The sequence below is a fragment of the Mauremys reevesii genome, linkage group 5 (genome assembly GCF_016161935.1).
Source record: "Mauremys reevesii isolate NIE-2019 linkage group 5, ASM1616193v1, whole genome shotgun sequence".
In the NCBI taxonomy this organism is placed as follows: domain Eukaryota; kingdom Metazoa; phylum Chordata; order Testudines; family Geoemydidae; genus Mauremys; species Mauremys reevesii.
In genome coordinates, this window is record NC_052627.1 from 79,943,844 (window position 1) to 79,969,553 (window position 25,710).

General features: G+C 40.0%; 1 protein-coding gene across 5 annotated transcripts; it reads right to left on the reverse strand.

Annotated features, from left to right (window-relative positions):
* Positions 1 to 192: 192 nt before the first annotated feature.
* Positions 193 to 25,621, reverse strand: UFSP2 (UFM1 specific peptidase 2). 5 transcript variants are annotated; one of them, XM_039539795.1, is made up of 12 exons: positions 25,447 to 25,618; positions 22,925 to 23,003; positions 20,646 to 20,829; positions 20,493 to 20,559; positions 19,899 to 20,053; positions 18,248 to 18,440; positions 16,428 to 16,574; positions 11,722 to 11,886; positions 10,044 to 10,168; positions 7,357 to 7,433; positions 2,115 to 2,239; positions 193 to 321 (listed from the first exon to the last, which is right to left on the reverse strand). In XM_039539795.1, the coding sequence occupies exons 1-12, from the start codon at positions 25,468 to 25,470 to the stop codon at positions 235 to 237; spliced, it is 1,428 nt and encodes a 475-aa protein (XP_039395729.1). In that variant the 5' UTR covers positions 25,471 to 25,618; the 3' UTR covers positions 193 to 234. The 5 variants fall into 5 exon arrangements, with proteins under 5 accessions (XP_039395729.1, XP_039395728.1, XP_039395730.1 ...); XM_039539794.1 differs by having other exon boundaries at positions 19,899 to 20,056; XM_039539796.1 differs by lacking the exon at positions 25,447 to 25,618 and adding an exon at positions 24,866 to 25,055 and having other exon boundaries at positions 19,899 to 20,056.
* Between the last annotated feature and the right edge of the window lie 89 nt (positions 25,622 to 25,710).

Genomic DNA, 25,710 nt, shown 5'->3' on the forward strand with positions numbered 1-25,710 from the left:
GCAGTTGAATGTGATTTACTCTTCTTCCATTTTTGATGATTTTATTTAAAAAGACATTTTATACTTAAATTGCTGTGTAAAGAATTCAACTAGCATTTTTATTTCAAGTACTTTTGACTGACAAAATACTTATTTTCAATTTAAATGGTAAGTTTTCTAAAGCTTATGCATGAGACAGCTCTGTCTATATCAAGTCTTAAATTCTGGATTAACATGATTTTTTGCAATTGGAATTTAAATAGTTTTTGGTCGTTGAGGTAGGCAGAGGTTGTAATAAGCATCTTTGCTCCAAAAGTCTGGGCCCTTCCATCCACACCAACCCTGTACAGGAAAAATCAAAATAAAGCCATTCTGAAACAGTTGTGCTTAGCAGATTTGGTCCATGAGTACTGTCATGCCTGTCAGTTTTTGTAGTTTTCATAATTCAGTATATGCATAAACAGAACAGGCTCCATTTTTTGACTCAAACAGCTAGAAATTATGCTGTTAACATTGCTATTAGACTTCAATTTTATCTTCTGCCTTATGTTTTGTAGTGTTTTTATTCTTAATCACATCAATTATAAAAATACAGTGTGAAGTCTACGTTTTACAAAATAGTGCATACACTTAGGGTGTGTTCTTGGAACTTTACAGTGTCCCAATTTAGACCCCAATTCTGCAAACATTTATGCACATGCTTATATTTATCACATTAATAGTTTTATTCAAATCAGTGAGACTGCTCAGGTGCTCAAAGTTGAGTGCATTTGTAAATTTCTTCAGAAATTGACAAGTTATAAGAGTATGTGAAGTTTCAATTAACTGTAGAGTTCTATTGATATGACTAGACCAGTCTTAGGACTTGAAAAATTACCAGAAACCTACCATACTAATCTGAGGCAGATGCAAAAGTAAAAGGGCTACCAGAATAGTTCAAGGACAATATCCAACCTCATCTACTGGGAAGGGAGAGCATGCTGGATGGAATTCATACCAACGTGCTTTCCCACCAGTCAAAATCAGCCCAGGTTTAGTAGATGTGATAAATCTGAAGCTGCTTTCCTCCTGCCTGGCTGTTAAGAAGGAGCTCTGTCTTCCCAATCTCAGAACCTACTGCTGCCTTGGTATCTGGTATTCTGCAACTATGCCATTCCTAGAACCTCACAATTTTTTATTATGAGATATCCTTCCTCTCTGAATAGTTCAAATTTCTACCCCTCCTGCTGCTGACTTTCCTGGAGCAGCTGGCAGAATGAAACTGATACAATTCACTGTCCTCAATTTCATATCTTCCTATAGGATAAATAGAACCTGACAAGCCTTATTAATTACACTCTGCTACTGCTTGGCTTTACTATGAGCAAAGCAGAGGAACTGGAGCCATCTATCTGCAGATTCAGGAAGATGGAATTGCATGGTTTATCTTCCAAACTATAGACACAGAGCCCAAATGTATCCCCAAAATTTGCATGTATTCCTTTTAAAGGGATCCTGACAGCTTTGGTCTATATCAGTACACAAGATATTTACCTAATTTCATGGAAACTCTAAAATTTTGATATTAACATGTATATAACCAGATATAAACAACTCTGTACTAGACACAAGGTGGTGGCATCAGGGATATTCAGTCCCAAGGCACGTAAAGAGTATTCCTTCTTACTGTAAAAAAAATAAAATAAATAAAAATTATGTTCTCCCAGACACTGCACCTCTTCAGTCATTAAATTCCACAGGCCAGATGTAAGGGTATGCTGTACTGGTACATTCACCTGGCCTCTGGGCTGGTCACCAGGTGGGATCCGCATTTTCCTTGCAGTGATAGTGTCCTTCTTCAGTCCAGGGACTGAGCAACCTCATTAGGACTGAATTATATATAAACTGACCCTAACCTCTAAGGGGCTGAAAGAAGTTTGCTTACATGTGAGAGAGAGAGAGAGAAAGAGTGTGTGTATGTGTATAAAATAAGTAGATATAAATAAATCTACATGTTTGTAAAAAAGATTACTTTTAAGATAAATTAAAATTATGCAAGTAAAAAATAATTCCAATGCTATCGCTTCAACACTGGTTATGCCATATAACCATTTATTAATGTCGTAAGTAGAAACTAAATGAAGTTAAAATCTCACCTTTTCCAAGATAACATGCAGATCTTCTGCACCAGTGTAATGTGGGTCTAGAATAAGAAATTTAATGTGTCCTGTAACCTCATTCCATGCCACTCCTAGTATTGTGTGAGCGAGAACACCTCCACCTGGATTGGAGAAAATATATGCCCTTTCTAAGACTTTGTACAGTTTGACACTTATTTTTTGCACCCATACATATGTCAATACTTTCTATTAGCTGACAGATCTATGAGTGAAGTTTCATTCTCTAGGCTATGAAAAATAGTAGGGTAACTGCATCATGTAAGATCCTTCATGGAATAGGATCCCAAAATAAGGACAAAGCTGTAAAATCTGAGTAGTTATTACCACAAAGAAATTTTACTTAACTATTTGATCTCTGTCTCTCTCCCAATTCAGCAGTGAGTATTATGATTCCACACCACCAGCTGAAGACACAAACATTTTGAATACACCAGTTATGTCCAGTCTATATAGAAATGATCAGTTATAGAAGACCTCAGTCTAAGAAACTTCCCAAAAATAAAAAGACTAAATAAAAAAAATATATAATTGGTAATTTGTGAGCAATAAATCAAAAGAGGAGAAAAAGAAGGGATACGGTATGTATAACCAGAGCACAACAGTTTAGTTACTAGATACCAAGATTAACATACACAAGTCTAAAATGTTAAAACTCTGAGGATTAGGTGTAAAAGCCCATAGAGGTAAATACCACTTGTCTCTTTCTCACCTCTCCAACACAGGCTACAAGCTGGGTGACTAGACTGAGTTAAGTAGGGACTAGAAGAAACCAAATAATATATAAGTATTTCCTCTCTCCTACATGACCCTGGTCATTCTGGACATTAAGAATTTCAAAAGCAGTATTCAAAATCAAATACATTAGAGCGAATACTGAGAACCACTTGCCATGGTAACCCTTGAAAAATTTTCCTGATTGCAGCATACCTCCTCCAAAGATGGTATCTGTAAATGCCTCAAGATTTCCCTATAATAGCAAGAAAGGATTTTTAGGTGGCCTTGTATAATCTCAATGGGGAGGCACCTCCCTATCTGGCCAAAGGTACATGATCCAAGACACCTGGTGGAGGGGCACCCTTTTAGCTTGGTAGCTTTCCTTAATTAATTCTCTCAACAATCTTGCCACAGACGCTTTGAAAGCCATGAGCATCTTTTCTTAGTATCTCTATACAGGATGAAAATCACTAGACAGATGTAGTTTAGAGGTGGTAATAAGTTTCAGAACCCATCTACCCATTACTGTTTCCATAGGTTCTCTGAGGACTTGGGAAGTAGCTAAATTTCTGAGCCAGGATGTCTGCTGTTTCCCACTCACTAGCTCAATGAAGATTAGGTGCAGGAAGAATGGTTTCTGGCTTTTCTTACTCCAGCCTGCAACAACGGGAGGGGACCTCTTGCTGAGCTGGCCCTCAGCTCTACATGCAACTGGTTGCCTTGAGAGGACCTGATAGTCCACTTTCATAGAATACTGCTCTGATGGTTCAGTGTGGTGGGACCAAAGAAACTCCACAAAAGGGAGTATAAATGAGGAGAAGCCGCACAAGAAAGGGTGGGGATATCAGTATGGGGGAGGGGAAATGATAGAACTTTCAAAAATTGCTTTATTTAGGGTCCTTGAAAGCCTGCAGTTAAGGCAGATGGGGCCTTTGGTGCTTCCACTAACAAGGCCAAGCACAGTGCACATCCAGATGGAAATTCCTTGGGATTTCTGAAATTTAACCCAATAAAACTAATCCCCCAGAGGAGAATTAAAAATGGTGGTGGGGGTTTTGCAAGCAGAAATGAAGTTCTCTCAGAAGGGTTTACACCAGGACTGGTAAAGCCACACTAGAATCAAAGGAAAATGTAGGCAGATGGGATATTAGTTTTCACAAGACGAATTGATATGGCTGGGAGATGCAGATTACAATGAGCCACATGCATTGAACCTATCTGAGATTCCTGAGGCTGGGGCCCTTGTGAAAAGCTCTCATACTGAAGCTTCTGAAGAAAAACACAGAGATTTAAGACTGAAGATTATAAATTTATAGAGCAATTTCTATGTGCTGCTGATTAGTGGGTAGCACTTATGGACAGCTCTAGATGCAGCAGGGAAAGAAAGATTAAAATACCAAAGGAACTTCTTACTACTGACAAAGCAGTGTCATATTCTGTCAGGTCAGAAAGGGTGAGAAGAAGGTAAATGCCAAAAATCAAAGCAAAAAGTATAGTTAAAAAGCCATATAAAGAAGTTTATGCCAGCTAAGATATGGGCAACTTTATCTGTCAGCCAGAACTGACCCTCTTCGAGGGAGCTGAGGCAATACACTTTGTTATAATTTTCTCTACCTCTATCTTATGGCATGGTGGTCAATATTATCCAGAGTGCAGACATATATGGATGACATTATAAATCCTTGTCCATAAATATGTTAGGATGGGGAATATAATTAAAATGAAAATAAGATATTTATATTAAGGCTGATTTTTAAAAAATGTTTTTCTCTACTTTTTCAAAGCAGCATTCCCCTTCAGGACAGTATCAGTAAAAATCCAAATGTTCTTAAAACCCAAATTTCCTTACCCATGTTACCAACGTTTTAAACTATTAAAATATTTCATCTGGTTTTAGGAAAGAAATTTTTGCTAAGGAGCGAAAGCCAATAAATTGCTGCTCTTTAATGCTCAAGGGAGTTACTGATGAGCAATACAAAATAATTCTCTAATAGTGTTGCTAGTGTGGGGAGCAGACTATTTTGTAAAATCAGAATAGCTGGCCCATCAACCCTAGAATGAAAGCTTCAAATCCTATGTTAGCCTCTTGAATTTAGAGAACATCATTCAGACTGACCTCAGCAAGCCTGCTCTATACTAAGTTTGGGGACCTAGATCACCATCAAAAGACACCAGCCAAATCAGCTTTTTATGGTCCTTCATCTTAGAGCAGATAAAAGACAATACTAGGGTGTGTACCTGAACTTCGTTAATCTTGCAATCTCCCTTACTGCAGAGCATGTGAGGGAGATTCCCACACCTGAGACATTCTTTTTAGGTGACAAATTGAGGAACAGTCCCAGATTGAGGTGTCGATAGAGGTTTCACAACAAATTGGTAAATTAATAAGTCGATGGTATTCACCCAAGAGTTCTGAAAAACTCAAAGATGAAATAGCAGAACTACTAACTGTAGCACATAACCCATCACATAAATCAGCTTCTTTACCAGATGACTGGAGGAAAGCTAATGTGATGCCAATTTTTAAAAAAGGCTCCAGAGGCAATCCTGGCAATTACAGGCTGATAAGCCTAACTTCAGTACCAGGCAAACTGGTTGAAACTATAGTAAAGAAAAGAATTCTCAGACACATAGATGAACATGATTTGTTAGATAAGAGTCAACAGGGCTTTTGTAAAGGGAAATCATGCCTCACCAATCTATTAGAATTCTTGGAGGATGTCAGCAAGTATGTTGTCACGGGTGATCCATTGAATATACTGTACCTGGACTTTAAAAAAGCCTTTGACAAAATCCCTCACCAAAGGCTCTTAAGCAAACTAAGGAGTCATAGGATAAGAGGGAAGGACCTCTAATGAATCAATAACTGGTTAAAAGACAGGAAACAAAAAGGGTAGGAATAACTGGTCAGTTTTCAGAATGGATAGAGGTAAATAGTGGGGTCCTCCAGGGATCTGTACTGGGACCAGTGCTATTCAACATATTCATGAATGATCTGGAAAAAGGAGTAAACACTGAGGTGGCAAAGTCTGCAGATGATACAAAATAAATCAAGACTATTAAGGCCACAGCTGGCTGTGAAGAGTTACAAAAGGATCTCACGAAACTGGGTGAGAGGGCAACAAAATCACAGATGAAATTCAATGTTGAGAAATGAGAACTAATGCATATTGGAAAACATAATCCCAACTATACATACAAAACGATGGGGTCTAAATTAGCGGTTACCACTTAAAAAGAGATCTTGGCGTCATTGTGGATACAGTAGTTCTCTGAAAACATCTGCTCAATGTGCAGTGGCAGTCAAAAAAGCTAACAGACTGTTAGGAACTAATAGGAAAGGGCTAGAGAAGACGACAGTAAATATAATGCCACTATATAAATCCAGGGTACAACCACACCTTGAATATTGGTCTCCTCATCTCAGAAAAGCTATATTAGAAATGGAAAAGGTACAGAGATGGGCAGCAAAAATGATCAAGGGTATGGAACAGCTTCCATATAAGGAAAGATTAAAAAGACTGGGACTTTTCAGCTTGGAAAAGAGATGACTAAGAGGGAATATGATCGAGGTCTATAAAATCATGAATAGTATGGAGAAAGTACAGTAGAACCTCAGAGTTATGAACACCAGAGTTACGAACTGATCGGTCAGTCACACACCTCATTTGGAACCAGAAGCATGCAATCAGGCAGCAACAAAGACAAAAATAAATAAAGCAAATACAGTTCAGTAGTGTGTTAAACGTAAACTACTAAAAAAATAAAGGAAACTTTTTTTAAAAATTGACAAAGTAAGGAAACTGTCTTTGTGCTTGTTTCATTTAAATTAAGATGGTTAAAAGCACATTTTTCTTCTGCATAGTAAAATTTCAAAGCTGTATAAGTCAATGTTCAGTTGTAAACTTTTGAAAGAACCACAACATTTTATTCAGTTATGAACATTTCAGTATGACGAACATCCTCCATTCCCAAGGTGTTTGTAACTCTAAGGGTCTACTGTACGTATGGAAGTGTTACTTATTCCTTCACATAACACAAGAATCAGGGGTCACCTGATGAAATTAATAAACAGCAGGTTTAAAACAAACAAAAGGAAGTACTTCTTTACACAATGCAGTCAACCTTTGGAACTTATTGCCAGGGGATGTTGTGAAGGCCAAAAGTATAACTGGGTTCAAAAAAGAATTAGGTAAGTCCACAGAGGATAGTTCCGTCAATGGCTAGAGATGCTATCCCATGACTGCTGCCAAATGCTGAATCATGCAATAACTGCCCTGTTCTATTCATTCCCTTTGAAGCATCTGGCATTGATCACTGTTGGAAGACAGGATACTGGACTAGATGGACCAATGGACCCAGTATGGCCATTTTTATGTTCGGGTTGTTCTGGATACCTAGAAGTTCATCTGTATACACTCACTAAATACTGTATATGGAAATAAACCTTGACAGAAGTGACCAACAAACATTCTTTGGCATTTTTGAATAGTGAAAGGCTTACCAATCATAACTGGAGTTCCTTCAGTCTTGAAATGATTAGCAAGTTCTCTTCCCTGAGAAGCTAGCTCAGAACCCTGGCTGTATAAGAAACACAGCATTAGATTATCTTTATTAGGTTTAATTTCCTATTTATCTCTTTCACTATTTAGCCACATAAATTTGTAATTCCTATGCTATATAATGAGAATTTTAAAAAATATATTTTATTACATTCCCCTCACTCCCCCTCCCCTCTCCCCGAGAACACTGTAGCAGGACCAGGAGTTTTATAATATAGGAAAACCACACTGGAGTAAAACTTCACATTTGTGCTCACACAAGGTGGTGCAACCACCCAATATAATGTATAGAGAAGATTATGATCAGTTCTATCCAATTCAGACAGTGTCATTGAAGGATGCCTATTGGGAGCTGTGCCTCACAGTGAAAAGAAAGATACCATGACAACAGCTTTATGGTGGCTTCAAACTGGAGATTTAAGGGAAAAGGTTTAAAAACCTCAGCTAAACAGCTCCAGGGTTCTCTCAGCCAGAGAGAAATCTACACTGTTATTTAATGGCAAAAAAATTTGTTAACAAGGAGTTAAAGTTGCCTGGTGGCTCTTGCTGGCTCCAGGGGGGCAGAGTTAAGGCTTGGGCATTTACTATAACTCTGCATTCCCTGGTTTTTAGAAGTTTGAGTTTTGCTAAACTTGACGTTCTGGAAGGGCACAAGCTATCACTGGGCAAGCATAACTCTGTGTTAATGAAGTATTTGTCTTTTAATCTCCTTTAAGTTTTTTAACTGAAAGAGAAATGTTTGTTGGTAGGAGTTAATGTTCATTTAGGCAATGATCGTTTTCACCTATGTTTGCAGTTGATGTGCTACTATGGCTAGTAATAATCAACAGACCTAGCTTTTATACAGTGCTTTTCATCAGTAGATCGCAAAGAACTTTACATCATTATCCCCATTTTTGAGATGGTAAACTGAGGCACAGAGCGGGAAACTGATTTGCCCAAAGTCAACCAGTCCTACGGTCTCTGGGCCCCGCAGATCCTGGCAAACACATACAGATAGAGAGAGGCTCAGACTCTGCCAAAAGAGGCAGCCCCAGATCCGGGCATACACATGGGAGGGAATGTGGAGCTGCCAGGATTCTCTGCCCCTATTCCCTGCAAGTCCCCCATCACAGTCCTATGTCTCCCTTCCCAGTCTCCCACTCCTCCCCTCATGCTGCATGTAGCCCCCATTGCTCCCCCTCACCTGACCCCCAAACCCTCTCCTACCCCCACATCCTCAATTATTCCCATCTCCATAATTTCCCCCTCCTTGCTGAACCCTAAACTCCTCTCCCCTGATTCACACCTACTCTTCCACCCCAATCACCCTCCCTTACCAGTGGGCATTTGCATGTGTATTTATTTTCTTTTCAAAAATAGTTTCAGTGACTTTCTGAATATTCTGCAGTACTCAGATTATACTTCCCAAAACAAAAAACCCTTGCCAGAGTCAGACTGGAGCAACATGCCTCCCTTTTATTTCAGATTTCTGCTTAGAATTGGACTTAAACTCACAGCCTGGGCAGTGCTCAGGTTCGGTGCCTGCAATATTCCTCCTTGAGCCACTCAGGTCTTATGAGGCATAGCTGACTTTCAACTCCCTTAGCTTATTTCTCTACACGTGTGCAGTGGAATCCATTTGGTGCATGAGCACCTATAGCCTGAGTTCAGTGCCCAGGGTACCAACTCCCTTTGCACATGCCACTAACCAATTTGCAGTCATTACAAACTGTTGACTAACATACACTGGCTACCAAACATATTCATTATGCTGATTATAACCAATTGCAATAATATGTATACTTATGTTTAAAATATATGTAAGTATTACTGTAGCAACTATATAACCTAGATTGTTGTAATTCTGTAATTGTTAAAGCCTGCACCTTTGTTATAATCCTGAACAGTTATGCTAGGTATCCCATAACAGCTTGCATTAGCTCACATAAGCCTTGGATTGAATAGCTAGGAAAACTCTAAAGTATCAGGAGGGATAATTATTTCTTTATAACAACAGGAAAAGAGCTGTCCACACAAGTCCATTAAGTGCCTTCCTCCCCCTTAGTACCTGGAATGCACTCAAAACAAAGATGAGAGTGCATCATAGCCTAGAACACATTGGGCACACCATGGTACCAAAACAAACAAGGCAAAAAGCTGACTAACTAAATGACGTATATGGTATACTTTTCTGGTAAACATGTAGGGTATAAAAGGATGGCTTTAGGGGCATAGCTTTGGAGAGCACCCTCTTAGCGTAAGGTGAATGTAACATTGCTGCATGGGACTGCTCTTCAGAGACTGCTATCATATAGAACCTTTTTCCTGTACCATATTAATAAACCTGACACTGGTTATTAGATCTCCTGAGTATCTCTCATAACGAACCAAAGTACGGTCAAGCAATTGACTATACAATTTATCAACAAAACTTAGACCCAATCCTGCAAAGACCTCTGCACAGACCGATCTCCTGTGCCTTACTTCAGTGGGGTTGGATGCAGGGGCCACCTGCAGAAGGTTCTTGCAGGATTGGGGCTAATATCCTATTACTACTAATAGTCTCTTAAGTGATCCATTCTTCACAACACTTTCCCCAAATAAAGAATTAATCACTGAGACAACATTAACAAATATTAATTCTTACCTGACAAACAGTATTTTTGAAGTTATTCCTAATAACCGGTTCAATACAAGTTGTACCTCAATAGAGCCAATCCACTGCCGCGACCCAACAAATGCAGCTGGTTTGTCTTCAACATCAACAAGTGCCTTTGTAACACACACCCCATAAAGAAAAAAAAACAAACAGTATGTAATGGACATTTTTACAGTTTCTACCTATAATATCCACTTAATTCACATATACTATAATATTTCTGGAACCTAACTTGTCAAAAGCAGGCAAACATTTACTGAATGCAGGTATGATTGAATATTTAATGAAACAAAAGATCCTGTTTAAAAATGGTAACGTTTTTTCTGTCCATGTTAGAAATATTTTCTTTTCTCAAACACCAGCTGGGAAATAAATGTCACTAAATGTAGCTTGAATAAAAAAATGGTCAAGAAGAAATATTACTATTTTCTTAATTTTTGCAAAATTATAATAGCACTACAGACAATTATTTCAAACAAATACTAGTTATATATTGGGTCTAACTTCTTGTTTACATTTAACACACTTTTCCTGGAACTCTCTTCAACACGCTTATATCTGTTAGGAGAGTATTTATAATATATTAGAAATTCTGTGCATATAACCAATTATAGTTTGATTTAAAAATCTTAACTGTATGCTTAATCTACAACACTTGTGATTTTTTTATTTTACATTCACTAACTTTATTCAAATTCTATTTCTTACATAAAATCCTGAAAATTATGTACATATCTTGACTTTATTTCATTCTCAAGTGGGTTAACAGTCAACATTTTAGCTACCTTCTACTTTTTATAATCTGATAAAGATTCATATAGAAAGCCCAGTATAAGTGCTAAGCATTATTGTAGTCTAAACACTTTCAAAATCACTATGCTGCTAACATTGTTAAATAAACAAATTAACCCAAAACACTATTTTCACAAGACACTAAGATAAAAGCTGAGAATTTCTGCTGGATGTACAGAATGTGCTAATCAAACATGCATTGTTTCTCCAATGGTACTAACATAACTGAAAAATATAAGACACACATGCATACCTCTCACAAAGAAGAGAATGTTCATTTCGGGAACATTGCAAAGAGAAAAATACCCTCATGCTCACGCACACATGACGTCTGCCAAATGAGAAAGGACTAAATCAGTCCTTATTAATCTGGGGCCTGATCCAACTCCCCTGATGTCAGAAGGGAATCTTTTAATTTACTTTAATGGAACTGGATTGGGCCCTTAAATCTCTCTAATTTGGTAAACACTGTGAGTGTGTATTTTGGCTATGTTATGATTTGAGATTCCAAGGGAATACCAACCAAAAGAACTTATAATAAAAAATCTTATTTCATGGAACTCTTTTGAAGAAAAGGAAAACTATTTTAATGCCAGTCATTTAATGTACATAACTGGAAACAGAATCCATTTCAAACAAAATGTTCTAGAAGTGATACTCAGAAGTCTTACAGATAAATGTGAATAGTAACTATGAATGGATCAGAAAACAGAAACATAAATTAGATTTTTTTTTTAAAAAAAAAAGGGTTTATTCCATAAAGCACATTAAAATCAATGGAATAGTACTTTTAATAATCAGTTCTATAGCATTGATTTTTCTAGAGAAATACGGTAAATACACATGAAATGCAGTCTGTTTCTTTGTCCGGTACCTGTTGAATCTCCTTGTGTGTAGGTATAGATTTCTCTGTGTAACCCTGATGTTTGAACCATGAACAGATAGTCTGCAGAGACCGGTAGGCACATCCCCAGCCATTATCATCTATCCGATCCTGCATATAGTGATGATAACTATATACACCATGTACCAAATACACCTGAACAGAAAAAGAAAAGACAAAAAAAACCACATCTATCTCAGGAGCTGTTGTCTCAGAAGCTGAATATTCATTATTTGATTTTGACACTTGCGATATGTTAGTTTTCTAATAATTGATTATGATTCATGAGAGAAATAGCTGTGTGACTTCTTGCTTCCCCGTGCCCAAGACAAAACTTGAAGGTTTTGGTTTGTTTGTTTTTTTTAAAGAACAAGGGAGAAATCCTTAAAGTGCATTTTTACAGTTCAGTCATCACTGGACTTGTAAGCAATTTGTAAGCAATTTTCTGTAAATTCAGGGACACAGTTAGAATGTTTGACTTGGCATATTGATGACTCATGTTAGGGCATGAATTCAAACTTAGCGAATCCTAGAGGCCAGTGAAGTGGTGGTACAGAAATTTCGGATCATGCTCTAGCTAGAGTATGGGTGCCGAATGCAGTGTTGATTGAATCACTGTGAATTAAATTAACAGGTCACAGTAACATCTAGTTACTCAGCCAATTAGATCACTTGCTTGAATGTTTAGCCCCATGCAGAGGAATGGCTATCAGACCACATTAGTAAAGATGTTTGTCCGATCTGGTTACAAAACACGCTATAAGTAAATACATAGTCAGATGTACATATATATGTAAAATAGAGCTGACAGAAATTGGAATAGATGAAAGATCTGCAAAAAAATATAAGAACGGCCATACTGGGTCAGACCAAAGGTCCATCTAGCCCAGTATCCTGTCTTCCCACAGTGGCCAATACCAGGTGCTTCAGAGGGAATGAACAGAATAGGTAATCATCAAGTGAGACATCCCGTCGGCCATTCCCAGCTTCTGGCAAACAGAGATTAGGAACACTACCCCTGCCCACCTTAGCTTATAGCCACTGATGGACCTATCCTCCATGAATTTATCTAGTTCTTTTTTTAATCCTATTATAGCCTTGGTGTTCATAACATCCCCTGGCAAAGAGTTCCACAGGTTGGCTCTGTGTTGTGTGAAGAAATACTTACTTTTGTTTGTTTTAAACCTGCTGCCTATTAATTTAATTTGGTGACCCTTAGTTCCTGTGTTATGAGGAGGAGTAAATAGCACTTCCTTATTTACTTTCTCCACACCACTCATGAATTTATAGACTTCTATCATATCCCCCCCCTTAGTCATTTCTTTTCTAAGCTAAAAAGTCCCAATCTTATTAATCTCTCCTCATATGGAAGTTGTTCCATACCCCTAAACTTTGTTGCCCTTTTCTGAACCTTTTCCAATTCCAATATATCTTTTTGAGATAGGGTGACCATATCTGCATGTACTATTCAAGATATGGGTGCACCATCAATTTATATAGAGGCAATATGATATTTTATGGCTTATTATCCCTCGCTTAATGATTCCCAACATTCTGTTAGCTTTTTTGACTGCCACTGCACACTGAGTGGATGTTTTCAGAGAACTATCCACAATGACTCCAAGATCTCTTTCTTGAGTGATGATAGCTAATTTAGACCCCACCATTTTTTTATGTTTAGTTGAGATTATGTTTTCCAATGTGCATTACTTTGTATTTATCAACACTGACTTTCACCTGCCATTTTGTTGCCCAGTCACCCAGTTTTGTGAGCTCCCTTTGTAACTCTTCACAGTCTGCTTTGGACTTCACTATCTTGAATAGTTTTGTATCATCTGCAAATTTTGTCACCTCACTGTTTACTCCTTCTTCCAGATCATTTATGAATATGTTGAATAGTGCTGGTCCCAGTACAGATCCCTGGAGGACCCCACTATTTACCTCTATCCATTCTGAAAACTGACCATTTATTCTTATCCTTTGTTTCCTATCTTTTAATCAGTTACCGATCCATGATAGGACCTTCCCTCTTATCCCATGACAACTTACTTTGCTTAAGAGCCTTTGGTGAGGGACCTTGTCAAAGGCTTTCTGAAAATCTAAGTACACTATATCCACTGGATCACCCTTATTCACATGCTTGTTGACCCCCTCAAAGAATTCTAGTAGATTGGTGAGGCATGGTTTCCCTTTACATGTTGACTCTTCCCCAACAAATCATGTTAATCTATGGGTCTGATAATTCTGTTCTTTACTATAGTTTCAACCAGTTTGCCCGGTTAGGCTTACTGTCCTATAACTAAAAAAATGGTGTCACATTAGCTAACCTCCAGTCATCTGGTACAGAGGCTAACTTAAACGATAGGTTACATACCACATTTAGTAGTTCTGCAATTTCACATTTGAGTTTTCAGAACTCTTGGGTGAATACCATCTGGTCCTCGTGACTTATTACTGTTTAGTTTATCAATTTGTTCTGAAACCTCCTCAAATGACACCTCAGTTTAGGGCAGTTCCTCAGACTGTCACCTAAAAGAATGGCTCAGGTTTGGGAATCTCCCTCACATCCTCAGCCATGAAGACCAATGCAAAGAATTCATTTAGTTTCTCTGCAATGGCCTTATCATCCTCAAGTGCTCCTTTATCATCTTGATTGTCTAATGCCCCCACTGGTTGTTTAGCAGGCTTCCTGTTTCTGAGGTACTAAAAAATTATTTTGCTGTTATTTTTTTAGTCTTTTGCTAGCTGTCCTTCCAATATTTGTTTTGGCCTTCCAAATTATATTTTTACACTTCATTTACCAGAGTTTATGCTCCTTTCTATTTTCCTCAATAGGATATAGCTTTCACTTTTTAAAGGGTGTTTTGCCTCTCACTGCTTCTTTTACTTTGTGGCACTTTTTTGGTTCTCTTACTATATTTTTTAATTTGGGGTATACATTTAAGTTAAGCCTCTTTTATGGTGTCTTTAAAAGGTTTCCATGCAGCTTGCAGGGATTTCACTTTTGGCACTCTACCTTTTAATTTCTGTTAAACTTCCTCATTTTTGTGTAGTTCCCCTTTCTGAAATTAAATGCTACCATGTTGGGCTGCGGTGGTGTTTTCCTTCTTACAGGGATGTTAAATCTAATTATATTAGAGGAAGACAAACAATTTCCTTGCCAACTACAGTACTGCTCACAGCAGTTTCTACAGGCAAAGCAGCATAGTATAGCAGCAGGAGCAGCAGAGAAGCAGGAGGGAGCAACAGACATGGCTGCAGAGATACAGAGTTTTAGAAAACTCTTATTCTAACACCAAGATCTGTACTATCAATAATACATTATAATAATTTCATTTATCCCTATCCAAAGGCCTCTGGAGCACCTTAATGAAAAGGTAAATGCAATACTTAGTCCCTTTCTTTTAATGTTGTCCCCTTCACTGCCTGAGGTCTCATACAATTATTTTTTGCAGTATCTATTTAGACTGTAAAGTCTCTGAGGCCAGGACCTGGTCTTATGTCTGTAAAGTAACATCCATACACCAAAATTAATAATAAAAGCAATAACAGAATTAAAAACAGTGTACTGTACCCTAACATTTTTCCAGAGCAGATCTAAAGACACTAATAAACCCCACATCATTCTCTACTACCAGATATTAAATAAAAATATACAATGGAAATAAAAGACAGTCTTGAGCCCGTCCCTGAAGGATTTTAATGACACATTTACGTGTACCTAAAGATAATGGATGAGACAAGGAAGAGAATTAAAGAGCCACAGTCCTCTAGTCCCCCCACAAACTCCTCTCAAGATTATAATTCATGAAGATTACCAGTGCCATTGTTGAGACACTCACCTGTCATCACAGGACACTCAGCAATATAGTCCCTCAATTTAAGATTGTTGCTATAAGGTCTTACCGGACAGAGCAGATTATGAAGCATGAGAATAGAACTGCAATTCTCAACTTTTTCCATATTTCGGATCTTCTTTTCTATACCAGGATCATCCTAGGACCTCCACTTCCCTCCAACTGGGATCCATCTCCATTTAACAGTATGAGAAAGGATGGGGTGGTCACCAATCTCATCCTGAGAATCCATGAGAAAGGCCAAAGGTTCTCCAGCTTTTTCATTCTACAGACCACTTTGTCTGAGAGAGATTGTTTCACAAACTCTCTTCAATACTTGGTTCTCAAAGTGTTTTATTTTGTAGACCCTAGTTTGAGAATGTTGGCAGAGACTCTTGAAGACCAAATCCTTTGACTGTTGTGGTTCAGCTGTAGCTGTCAAAATGGCTTGTAAGAATACACTCACATTGAAATGTTTGTCATAGCTTTAGTTCACTGCAGTTAAGTCCACAGTTTCCAAATATTTTAAAAATAAAATGAATTTCTCCTTTCTATGACTGAAAAAAACTGAGCTTCCAGGTTCCAACTTGTGAAACTTGTCAACCTATCTAGAGATGACAGCATCTCTAGAAAGGGTGCACAAAGAATGAGAGCCTGGATTAATTTCCCTACCTTATTCAGTTTTAGTTTTCAGTATTTGTCTTACATACAGTCAGAAATTTTAGTCAAGAAAAAAGATTACCATGGCGACTACATGGAATGGAAATGTAGCATTCGCTATGACACCAGATTTGTGATTATCAACAAGGATTTATGTAAAATAAGAAGCATTTTCCTATAAATGCCACACGTTAAACTTACCATGCCGGCCTCTATGCCAGGTGGATTGAGAAATATGTGTGGATTTCTGAGATATCCATCTTTACATGGTTCATCTGGAAAGCGATAAGCATTCGCTCTTCTTAAATATGGTCTATCAGAGGGCAGATGGAACAGTTCATGTAATTCCTACATGCAAGTCAGAATCAAAATGAAGGGATAACGAACAAGAGAATAATTCAAGTTTCTTTAAAAAAAAATTACTCCAAATGGTAGTTAAGTTTTCATAACCAATATTGTTTTTAATATAGCAGTTTAGAAACTGTTGCATACTAAAACCTCTAGAATAATCAATATTGAATGTATGTGTTTAACACTAACACGCCAGTACTGCAAAGACTCATTGAAGTGAACGGGACTCAGCAAGAAACAAGACTCTTTGCAGGACTGGGGCCTCAATTACAAATAGATGTATGGCAAAAAGTGCAATCAAAAAGAGATTAATTTTATGAAAATAATAAACAATGTTAAATAGTACTGAGAATAAAGAAACAATTTGTCTATCTGATATAATGTTATAAATTAAAGAAAATGAGCTCACATTTTAAGCAAATTCTATTTTTTTTTTTAAAGTATGGTATCTTAAACACCATCTGGCAACTGAGTGAAAACACAGTTACACTGAGAAAACGGACCAATCCTTATACAAGTACACGTACATGGAGACCTTCACTATTTTAATTAATAAATTCCTGTATAAATCTATCAAGGCTGAATTCCCCACTCTGTCACTTTGAGTGCAGACGGTGGGGGCCTGCAAGGATTCTCAAAATTAATACATGCCACTCCAGGCTTGTATTAAATTCCCAAGGTTACAGCTTTTCTCTGACCTTGGCTTGGTAAACGCTGTCACCACCCAAATGCAAAAACAAACAAACAAAAAAAACCTTTGGTCCCAAAAAGGAAACTTGGGAATTCCTCCCTGTGCGGTACCCTCAGGCCTTTTCACCCGCCACCCCACCTCCACCCCAGGGAAGAGCTCAGAAAGAAAACAAACGAAATTAGCTGTGCTACCAGCTAATCAAACAACATGCACAAGCCTCTTAGGACACCAAAAATCCAATCCTGTTCTTAAAAAAGGTAAATTTTATTAAAAACAAAAAGGAAAAAAAATACATCTGGAACTTGGGCTTTTGCTAGATTTTAAAAGAGCAATTCCAAAAATAAAGCACCCAAAATAGCTTTCTTGTGGGGGTTCAGATTAAAGGTTACAAGCAAGCGAAAGCATCAAGGGTTAGCACAGAGGAGATCCACAAGCCAAAATAAATAAACCTGATTGTGTCTGTCTAAACATTCCCTATCCAAATAATTTCTTCTAGGTATGGAAGATGAATTTTCATACCTGATTCAAACCTTACACAGCATTCCTGCTATAGCATTGCTGCCCCATGTTCCTCCAGCACAGAGAACAATGGACAAAGGGAAAGTTTCTTTCACAATTTTAAAAAGTTCTACATTCCCATTGGCTCTTTTGGTCAGATGCCCACTCCTTTTCTTTTACCTCTAGGCTCGTTAACCCTTTACAGGTAAATCAAGCAGAGAACAGATACCAAGAGTGATTTTACAGCTAACTGGCTGGCTGGGTGTCCATAAGGGAGCTCCCCCGCCGCTTCAGTTATCACAAATCCACATAGGTTCTCTTATACAAATAACCATAAACTTCTGTTTATGAAGAAAAGTGCCTGATGAACACCTTAAAAATATGTTTCATTAAACCAAATATATATATGTTCAGTATTCTGTTTTGGTCATAATTACAAATCATCATCTGTCAATATTTGGTCTACAGCAGCCAACTTTACCTTTCTGTAAGTCTCTAGCTGATTATCTAAAATGCCTGTAGGATATGAAATTGTTACAAGGTGCTTTTTTCCTGGTAGCATGAAGTGAAATTGTTCAGGTACCACAATAGATGTTCCTTTCATATATTTCAAAATGCATCTTTCCATATCAGATAGTTGCTTATGAATTGCATTCACCAGGAGATTTCGTACACTATGAGATATAAGGGAAAATATTTATGAACTAGCACACCAGCAATGCTGGCTCATTCTCAAAACTATACCCACCTCCACAACCAGTTTAATGCACCTGCTGCTCTTATCCCTCCTTCAGCCCATACCAGCAGATGTGAGCAGAGCCTTGTCAGGTGTTGCTCACAACTCATATGTACAAAGATGCTACACTCCAATGACTCAATCCTAGAAAGTACTGCATATTTTGGCCTCAATTGAGCAAATCACCCAAGCCGAACTGGAAGTACTCATGTGCATAAAGTTAGGCATGTGCCTAAATGCTTTTCTGGATTGCAGCCACTGTATTCAGCACGTTTCAGGATGAAGCCCCAAAGAAAGAGTGCTGTGGATATCACTTCTGTATTGTTTTCCACCTCAGCCTGTTTAGGTGCATGTGTGACTTCCTGAGCGCAGTACTGAGACAACAAGCATTTATCAAAGATTCCTCTCTCTCTCACACACACACGTATCTGTGTGTATTTACTGTAATTAAAAGAATCTGGCATAATATCTTTTGAATATTTTCCTAGCAATCTGCATTTCTTTTTGAGTGACGATAAAGAATTGGCATAATTATCAGACATTATGTTAAACAACAATTTGCTCCAAAAACCCTAATAAACATTAAATCACATAACGCTAGGTGATAATAAAACCCTATATGTGAAATAAAATGTAAATATACCACTACCACTTCCATGACTTTCTGTGACCTCCATGACTTCTGCAACTGGAGCAGCCGGTGTGGCTGACCCTGGGGCCAGCTGCTCAGGCGCCCTGTGGCCAGCCACACTGGCCACTGCTGGAGCAGCCACATCAGTTGCTGCTCAGGCGGCCCCGGGCAGTTGGCCCCAAGGATCGCCCGAGCAGCAGTGCTGGGGGCTATCCCAGGGACCACCCAAGAAGCAGCGGTCACAGGGGCGGCCTGAGCAGCTGCCCCGGAGGCCCTCAGGAAAGTGGTCCCCGGGGGCCTTGGAGTAGTGGGCCACTTGGGGCAGTCAGCCCCCACTGCTGAAGCAGGGGGCCCCCAGAGCAGTGGGGCCCTAGGAGCAGAGATTTCGTTATAATGGGTATTTATAGTAAAAGTCACGGACAGGTCACAGGCTGTGAATTTTTGTTTATTGCCCGTGATCTGTCCACCATGACTTTTACTAAAAATATCTGTAACTAAATCTTAGCCTTAATCATAAACTTTGAATTCATTATAGATAATAGGGATGGTCACAAGATCACACTCATTAAACCAAGGAATATCTATTGTGAGGGCTTTCAAACACTCTAAAAAGATTTCAATTTTATTCCATATTCCACCTATATTAAAAATTGCTAAATTATAAGCTGATGTAGCTTTAGTATCCACAATTTTATTTAGAAAGCACAGACAAAGAACAAACTAAAGCGAACTCAAAAATACAACTCAAAGATGTATTATACTTACTTCCTCCATGGCTCTTCTGGAGAAACAGATACAACAACATCAATTGGTAAGGTCATGTTAACATAGTGGTGTCTCTTGTTTTCCCTTTCAATGACTGGGGCTACAGCTGCCAAAGGAGATGTCATTTCCAACATAAGGTCTACATTTACTATCTGCTGCTGAAAAGAATAAAGACAGTTACATGTACCAATAATACATGTCCAACAATACATGCACCAAGAAGGGATGGAAGAAAAAAGTAGATTCATAAGACCCATGAAGGTGAAGGGGCTCCAGAGACAGGGAAAGTTAAGAACCCCAAAACAGGCCCTTCACAACCCCAATTAGATGTAATGAGAGACAGATGAAAGGAAGATGCATTTTTGAACAATGTCAGGGGCCAGAAACAAATAACTAGATAAGATATCTAACTGTATTAAAGACTATGGGCCTGCTTCTGCACGCTCATCTGTGCAGGTGGATCTTTGCATTCATGTAGAGCACGGTTGACTTCAATGGCGTTCTCTGTGGGTGGAAAGGTTTGCCTGTGTGGATCAGCTTGTGAGAAAAGAGCATTTGCTTGTTCTAAGCTGTTAAAATGGGTGGAATATATACCGTATCTTGGAACTTTTTATCCTTCTTTTTTGCAAGTTTTCTTTTAGTCTCATCTTCTTGGTCAAATCTGCAATATTAGCAGAGAGAAAACAATAATATGAAATTAATCTACTACAAAAATTATGATATACCCATTGTTTCAAATATACTTACTGAATAAATCGTATTATCTCCTTACAAACAGAATTATCAGTCAGTTCTGATGGAACTGTGTTCATACTGCTGTTAGGCCATACATACACTGAACTATGGCAAATTCTTAATACCAGCACATTGGAAGACAGTTTGGTCGACAGATCATTGAAAATGTATTTTACTGCCTTTTTCGCCGAAGTCTCTAAAACAGAATGAGGACATAATTAGTGTTATTCAAATAATTCCCTAACTTTTATTACAGCTTTAAATTATTTAACATTTAAAGTTAAAATGTTTAATTTTGTCCTTGGGAAAAAAAAAGAGGAAGTTTTGCTATAATCAGACAAATGGCTATGTGAAAATAGTGAGCAAAAATCCTGGTCCCACTGCAGTCAATGGCAAAACTCCACTGAAATCAATGGGGCCAGGATTTCATCTGGCTTCTTTTTACTTACCAGATCTACTCCAACTACATACAAAAATCATATCTGCTTACTCTAGTGCAGGGGTGGCCAAACTTACTGACCCTCCGAGCCACATACACCAATCTTCAGAAGTTTAAGAGCCAGGATGCCTGTCTGAGCTCAGGGCTTCAGCGCTACAGGGAGGGAGGTCTTGGGGCTTCAGCCCCGAGCCCAGGCAGGCGCGCTGCATGGGGTTGAAGCCCTGAGACTCCTCTCCCCACTGGGCAGAAGCCAGAGGTGATGCATGGGGGGGGAGCACATGGGGTTATGTTCCACTCTCCATTTTTGCCAGGGTTTGCAGGCCCCGCATGGTCACATGGTGCCGCAGGGTCCCCTCCCTGCACGGCAGCTGCTGGAGCCGGCAAGCTGTGGCCTGTGGGGAGAGGCAGTGGCAACCAGCTAGGAGCTGCAAGAAGAGCCACTATTTTTTGTTGCTGCCTCTCCCTGCAGAGCTAAAGCAGCAGCCCCTCCCTTCAGCTCCCAACTGCTTGCTGCTGCCTCTCCAGGAGGAGCTAAAGGGAGGGGGTGCGGAGGTAAGAGGAGGAGTGTGCTTGGTGGGTGTGATTCAAGCTGTTGGGTGGGGGCCGAACCTTTAAATTGTACCCCCCTCCCCCACCATAGGTACCAGAAGCCTCTACCCCAGCACAGGGCAGAAGCCCTGAGCTCTCCCACACAGTCTGGAAAGCACAGAATGGGAGGGGCGGGGGGCAGAAAGTGTGGAGGGATCCACAAGTTGCACTTTATAAAAGAGCCACTTGTTGCTCATGAGCCACAATTTGGCCACCCCTGCTCTAGTGCTTGAACAAAATTGTAATATTGCCTTTTATTTCTGTTACCCTTGCAGAGCCAACATGCCTAGAGAAGACTGTGCTGGATTATATTCTGGTTCACACATCAAAAACAGCATTGTTAATAGGGCTGTCAAGCGATTAAAAAAAAATCGCAATTAATCATGCAATTAAAAAATTAAGAGATTAATAGTGTGATTAATTGCATTGTTAAATAATAAAAAAATACAATTTAAATATTTTTGTTTTCTACATTTTCAAATATATTGATTTCAATTACAACACAGAATACGAAGTGTATAGTGCTCACTTTATATTTATTTTTTATTACAAATATTTTCACTGTAAAAAACAAAAGAAATAGAATTTTTCAATTCACCTAACACAAGTACTGTAATGCAATCGCTTTATCATGAAATCTGCACTTACAAATGTAGAATTATGTAAAAAGAAACTACATTAAAAAATAAAACAATGTAAAACGTTAGAGCCTACAAGTCCATTCAGTCCTACTTCTTGTTCAGCCAATATCTCAGACAAACAAGTTTGGTTACAATTTGCAGGAGATAATGCTGCCCACTTCTTGTTTACAATGTCACCTGGAGTTTTGCTGTACCTGAATTCATTGTAAGTAAGTGTCACTCTAAAACAATTTTTGATTTTCAGGGTTTCACAAAGATTTTAGGGAAGGGTGGCGTAAGTCAAAAATGGTCCCAATGCACATCCCATAAGTGGTATAAATTTGGAAATAAAAAAAACACCAAAAAAAGACCTAAAATTACTGATTTTGGTATTGTTTTAAACTAAAAAAAAACAAAAAAAAGGTGTGTAGTGAAAGGGAATAAGTTGTCAGGAAATGAAACATGAGAGGGAGGTCAAAAAATGAAATCAACTTCATACACTGATCCTTTACGGTTTGGAGAGAAATCCTAAATATTTGGTGAGGAGGTGACAAAATTATTATATCCACTGCGGTGAGTTAATTCTCTTCTATTCAGACTTTACACTCTTATGAGGTGATTCTATGATATTCATATAGACACACCATCAGTAGTATCCAGCTGAAATGCAAGATCCAGGCCTCCTCTTATTCTAAAGAGTATGTCCATAGTTTCCAGAATTATCTATAGAGAAAAAAGAAGTTGAGTTATAAAGTTAATAGAAATGAGTGGCATAAGACAGTTACTTCAGTAATGTTTCCCAAAAGTTGCAATGAGAACATGGCTCATTAAAACAGGATTACTTTTTATCACACAGGTATTAACTGCATACTTTTTTTAAATCCAGGAAGTGTTTTTAGAGTAGAACTCCAGCTCCTTTAAATTTGTAATTGTTTGGTTTTAGATTCCATTTTGTGTTTCCCATCTTTGCCTCTACTTCCCAGCTGAAGGCAGGACTGGAACTGCTCTGCTGATTAATTTGGCAGATTGATGGGGAGTGTCTCCCATCTGCAATGCTGGGACACTGCAGCAGGTAATAGGAAATTTCCTCTCTACTATCTTCTTCAACAGCTCATTTTGGAAGGGCAGCAACAGTCTCAGCAACTAATAAGGAAGAACTCAAAACTTCTGGACTCATGAGGGCTCAGTGAACATACAGAAGAGGATTTGCCAGTTAGCTGCTGCTAAAGAGCTGCCAAAGTAAGACCATTTGCAAATACAGAACTATCATCACATTTCTCTTTGGTGACAAAGTGTGGGAGACTTCTGGGTTCAATGCTAGCCCTGTATTTTGATTGTTTTATTTCAATTCCATGTATAACACATATTTGACTTCCATTAAAAACATTCTAAATAGAAACATGAGAAGAAACAAACTATAGAAAGATAATGTGCACATGGGAAATGTATCTGAAGTGTCACCACCACTTGCACTTTAAGCAGTATCAACATGTAGTTAAGCTTTAAAGTTGGGGTGGGGAACCTTTTTTCTATCAGGGGCCATTGACGCACAGAAAAAATCAGTTGCAGGTCACACACAGCCCCATGGGGGCATGTAGAGGCTTGGGGCTTCCCCTAGGCTCCAGTCTGGGGCCAGAAATGTGGGGTTCAGGGTGCAGGAAGGGGCTCTGGGCTGGGGTGGGAGGGGGTGAGGGCTCCAGCTGGGGTGTGGGTGGTTTGGGGTGTAGGAGCGGGCTCAGGGCTGGGGTGTGTGAGGTTTGGGGTGCATGAGGTTTGGGGTGCAGGCTCCAGGAGGGAGTTTGGATGTGGAAGGGAGCTCAGGGCTGGTGCAGGGGGTTTCGGTTGCAGGCTCCGGCCGAGCGGTGCTTACCTCAGGCGGCTCCCAGTTAGCAGTGCAGTGGGGCAAAGGCAGGCTCCGTCTGCCCTGGCTCCGGGCTGCTCCTGGAAGCAGCCACCATGTCCGGACCTTAGGCAGACGGGCCAAGGGGCTCTGCACGCTGCATGCTGCCCATGCCCACAGCTCCCATTGGCTGCAGTTCCTGGCTAACGGGATCTGCAGATCCTGCACTGGGGGCTGGGGCAGCGCACAGAGCTTCCCTGATTGCCCCTGCTCCTAAGGGCTGCAGGGACATGCCTGTCGCTTCCGGGAGCTGGAGTTGACCCTAGCTTCCCACCACAGTGGGGCGAGTTGGTGCTTGTGTCTCCAGCCCTCCAGAGGGACACCAAGGCTTTTGGCCTGCGGCATCAAGACTTGCCACTGGCAGGATGAAATGAAGCAGTGGGCTGCAGGTTCCCCACCCCTGCTTTAAAGCTTCCAGTCTTTCCATGAAGCATGGACCTGCCCAATAAAGTACAATAAAGTAAACTTCTTGATAAAGTTACATCTAAACTACACGTTCATTATATTGGTGGTCATTTCAAAAAAATCCTTTAAAAAAAAAAACCACACCAAAATTTGACCTTTAAGTAGCACAATTTATTTCAACAGTGGACTCAACAACACACATACACATTTATATGCTACCAGGTGTGCAAAACACTTTCAAACATGTCATATGACAAAATCTCTGTCTTGAGGAGCTTACAGCATAAGGGCTTGTTCCTGTAAAGCATCACACAGGTTTCTGAATTCAAAGGGGCAGCCCGCGAGAGGGGGGGGGGGGGGGGGAGGCGTCTGACCACGTGGCGCTCCATGCAGGGCTGATGCTTAAATTCGCTGGTTACAACATCACAAGGAGGAGGCTCATAACTGGAGGCTGGGAGGGGCCCCAGGGAAGGTGATTTACCCGGGCCCAGGCTCACCCGCAGGCAAAGCACGGAGGGTGCAGCAGGCAGGGACGGGGGGGGCAGGAGCCTGGCGCTGAACCAAGGCGGGAGCGGTGATGCGGGGCGAGATGCAGGCGAGCACAGGGGCTGCGCGTGCGGGGGTGGCAGCCCGCGCGGACGAAGCTACAGGCTGGCGATGCGGTGGCACCAGGGTCACTCCGAGCTGCAGCCCCTCGAGAACGGGCCGGGCCGCGATCGTTCGCCCCGAGGCGACAAGAATTCGACGGCGAGCCCCACGTGGGAGAGAAGCTCCCAGCATGCACCGGGCCGGCTGCCCCCTCCCCGCACAGCAGAAGCGCCCTGGCCCGCTGTTTTGCCCACCCCAGCGGCGCGGACTCACCACGTCTGTCAGCACCGTACTCATAGTCCGCACACGCCTCTCCCCCGCCCCGACGGGGGTTGGAACAGGCCGGTTCCCTTGCACGCGCCGCAAGATCTGACGTGTCACTCCAAGCAAGAGAAACGCGGCAGGCCAAGAACGCCAGGGCAGGTCATCTGAACGAAGGCGTTGCAGGAGGGGACTACAATTCCCAAGATGCAGCGCGGATGTGCGGCGCGCGCATTCTCTGGACTACACCAACGGGGCTCGACCGATGGGGTGGAC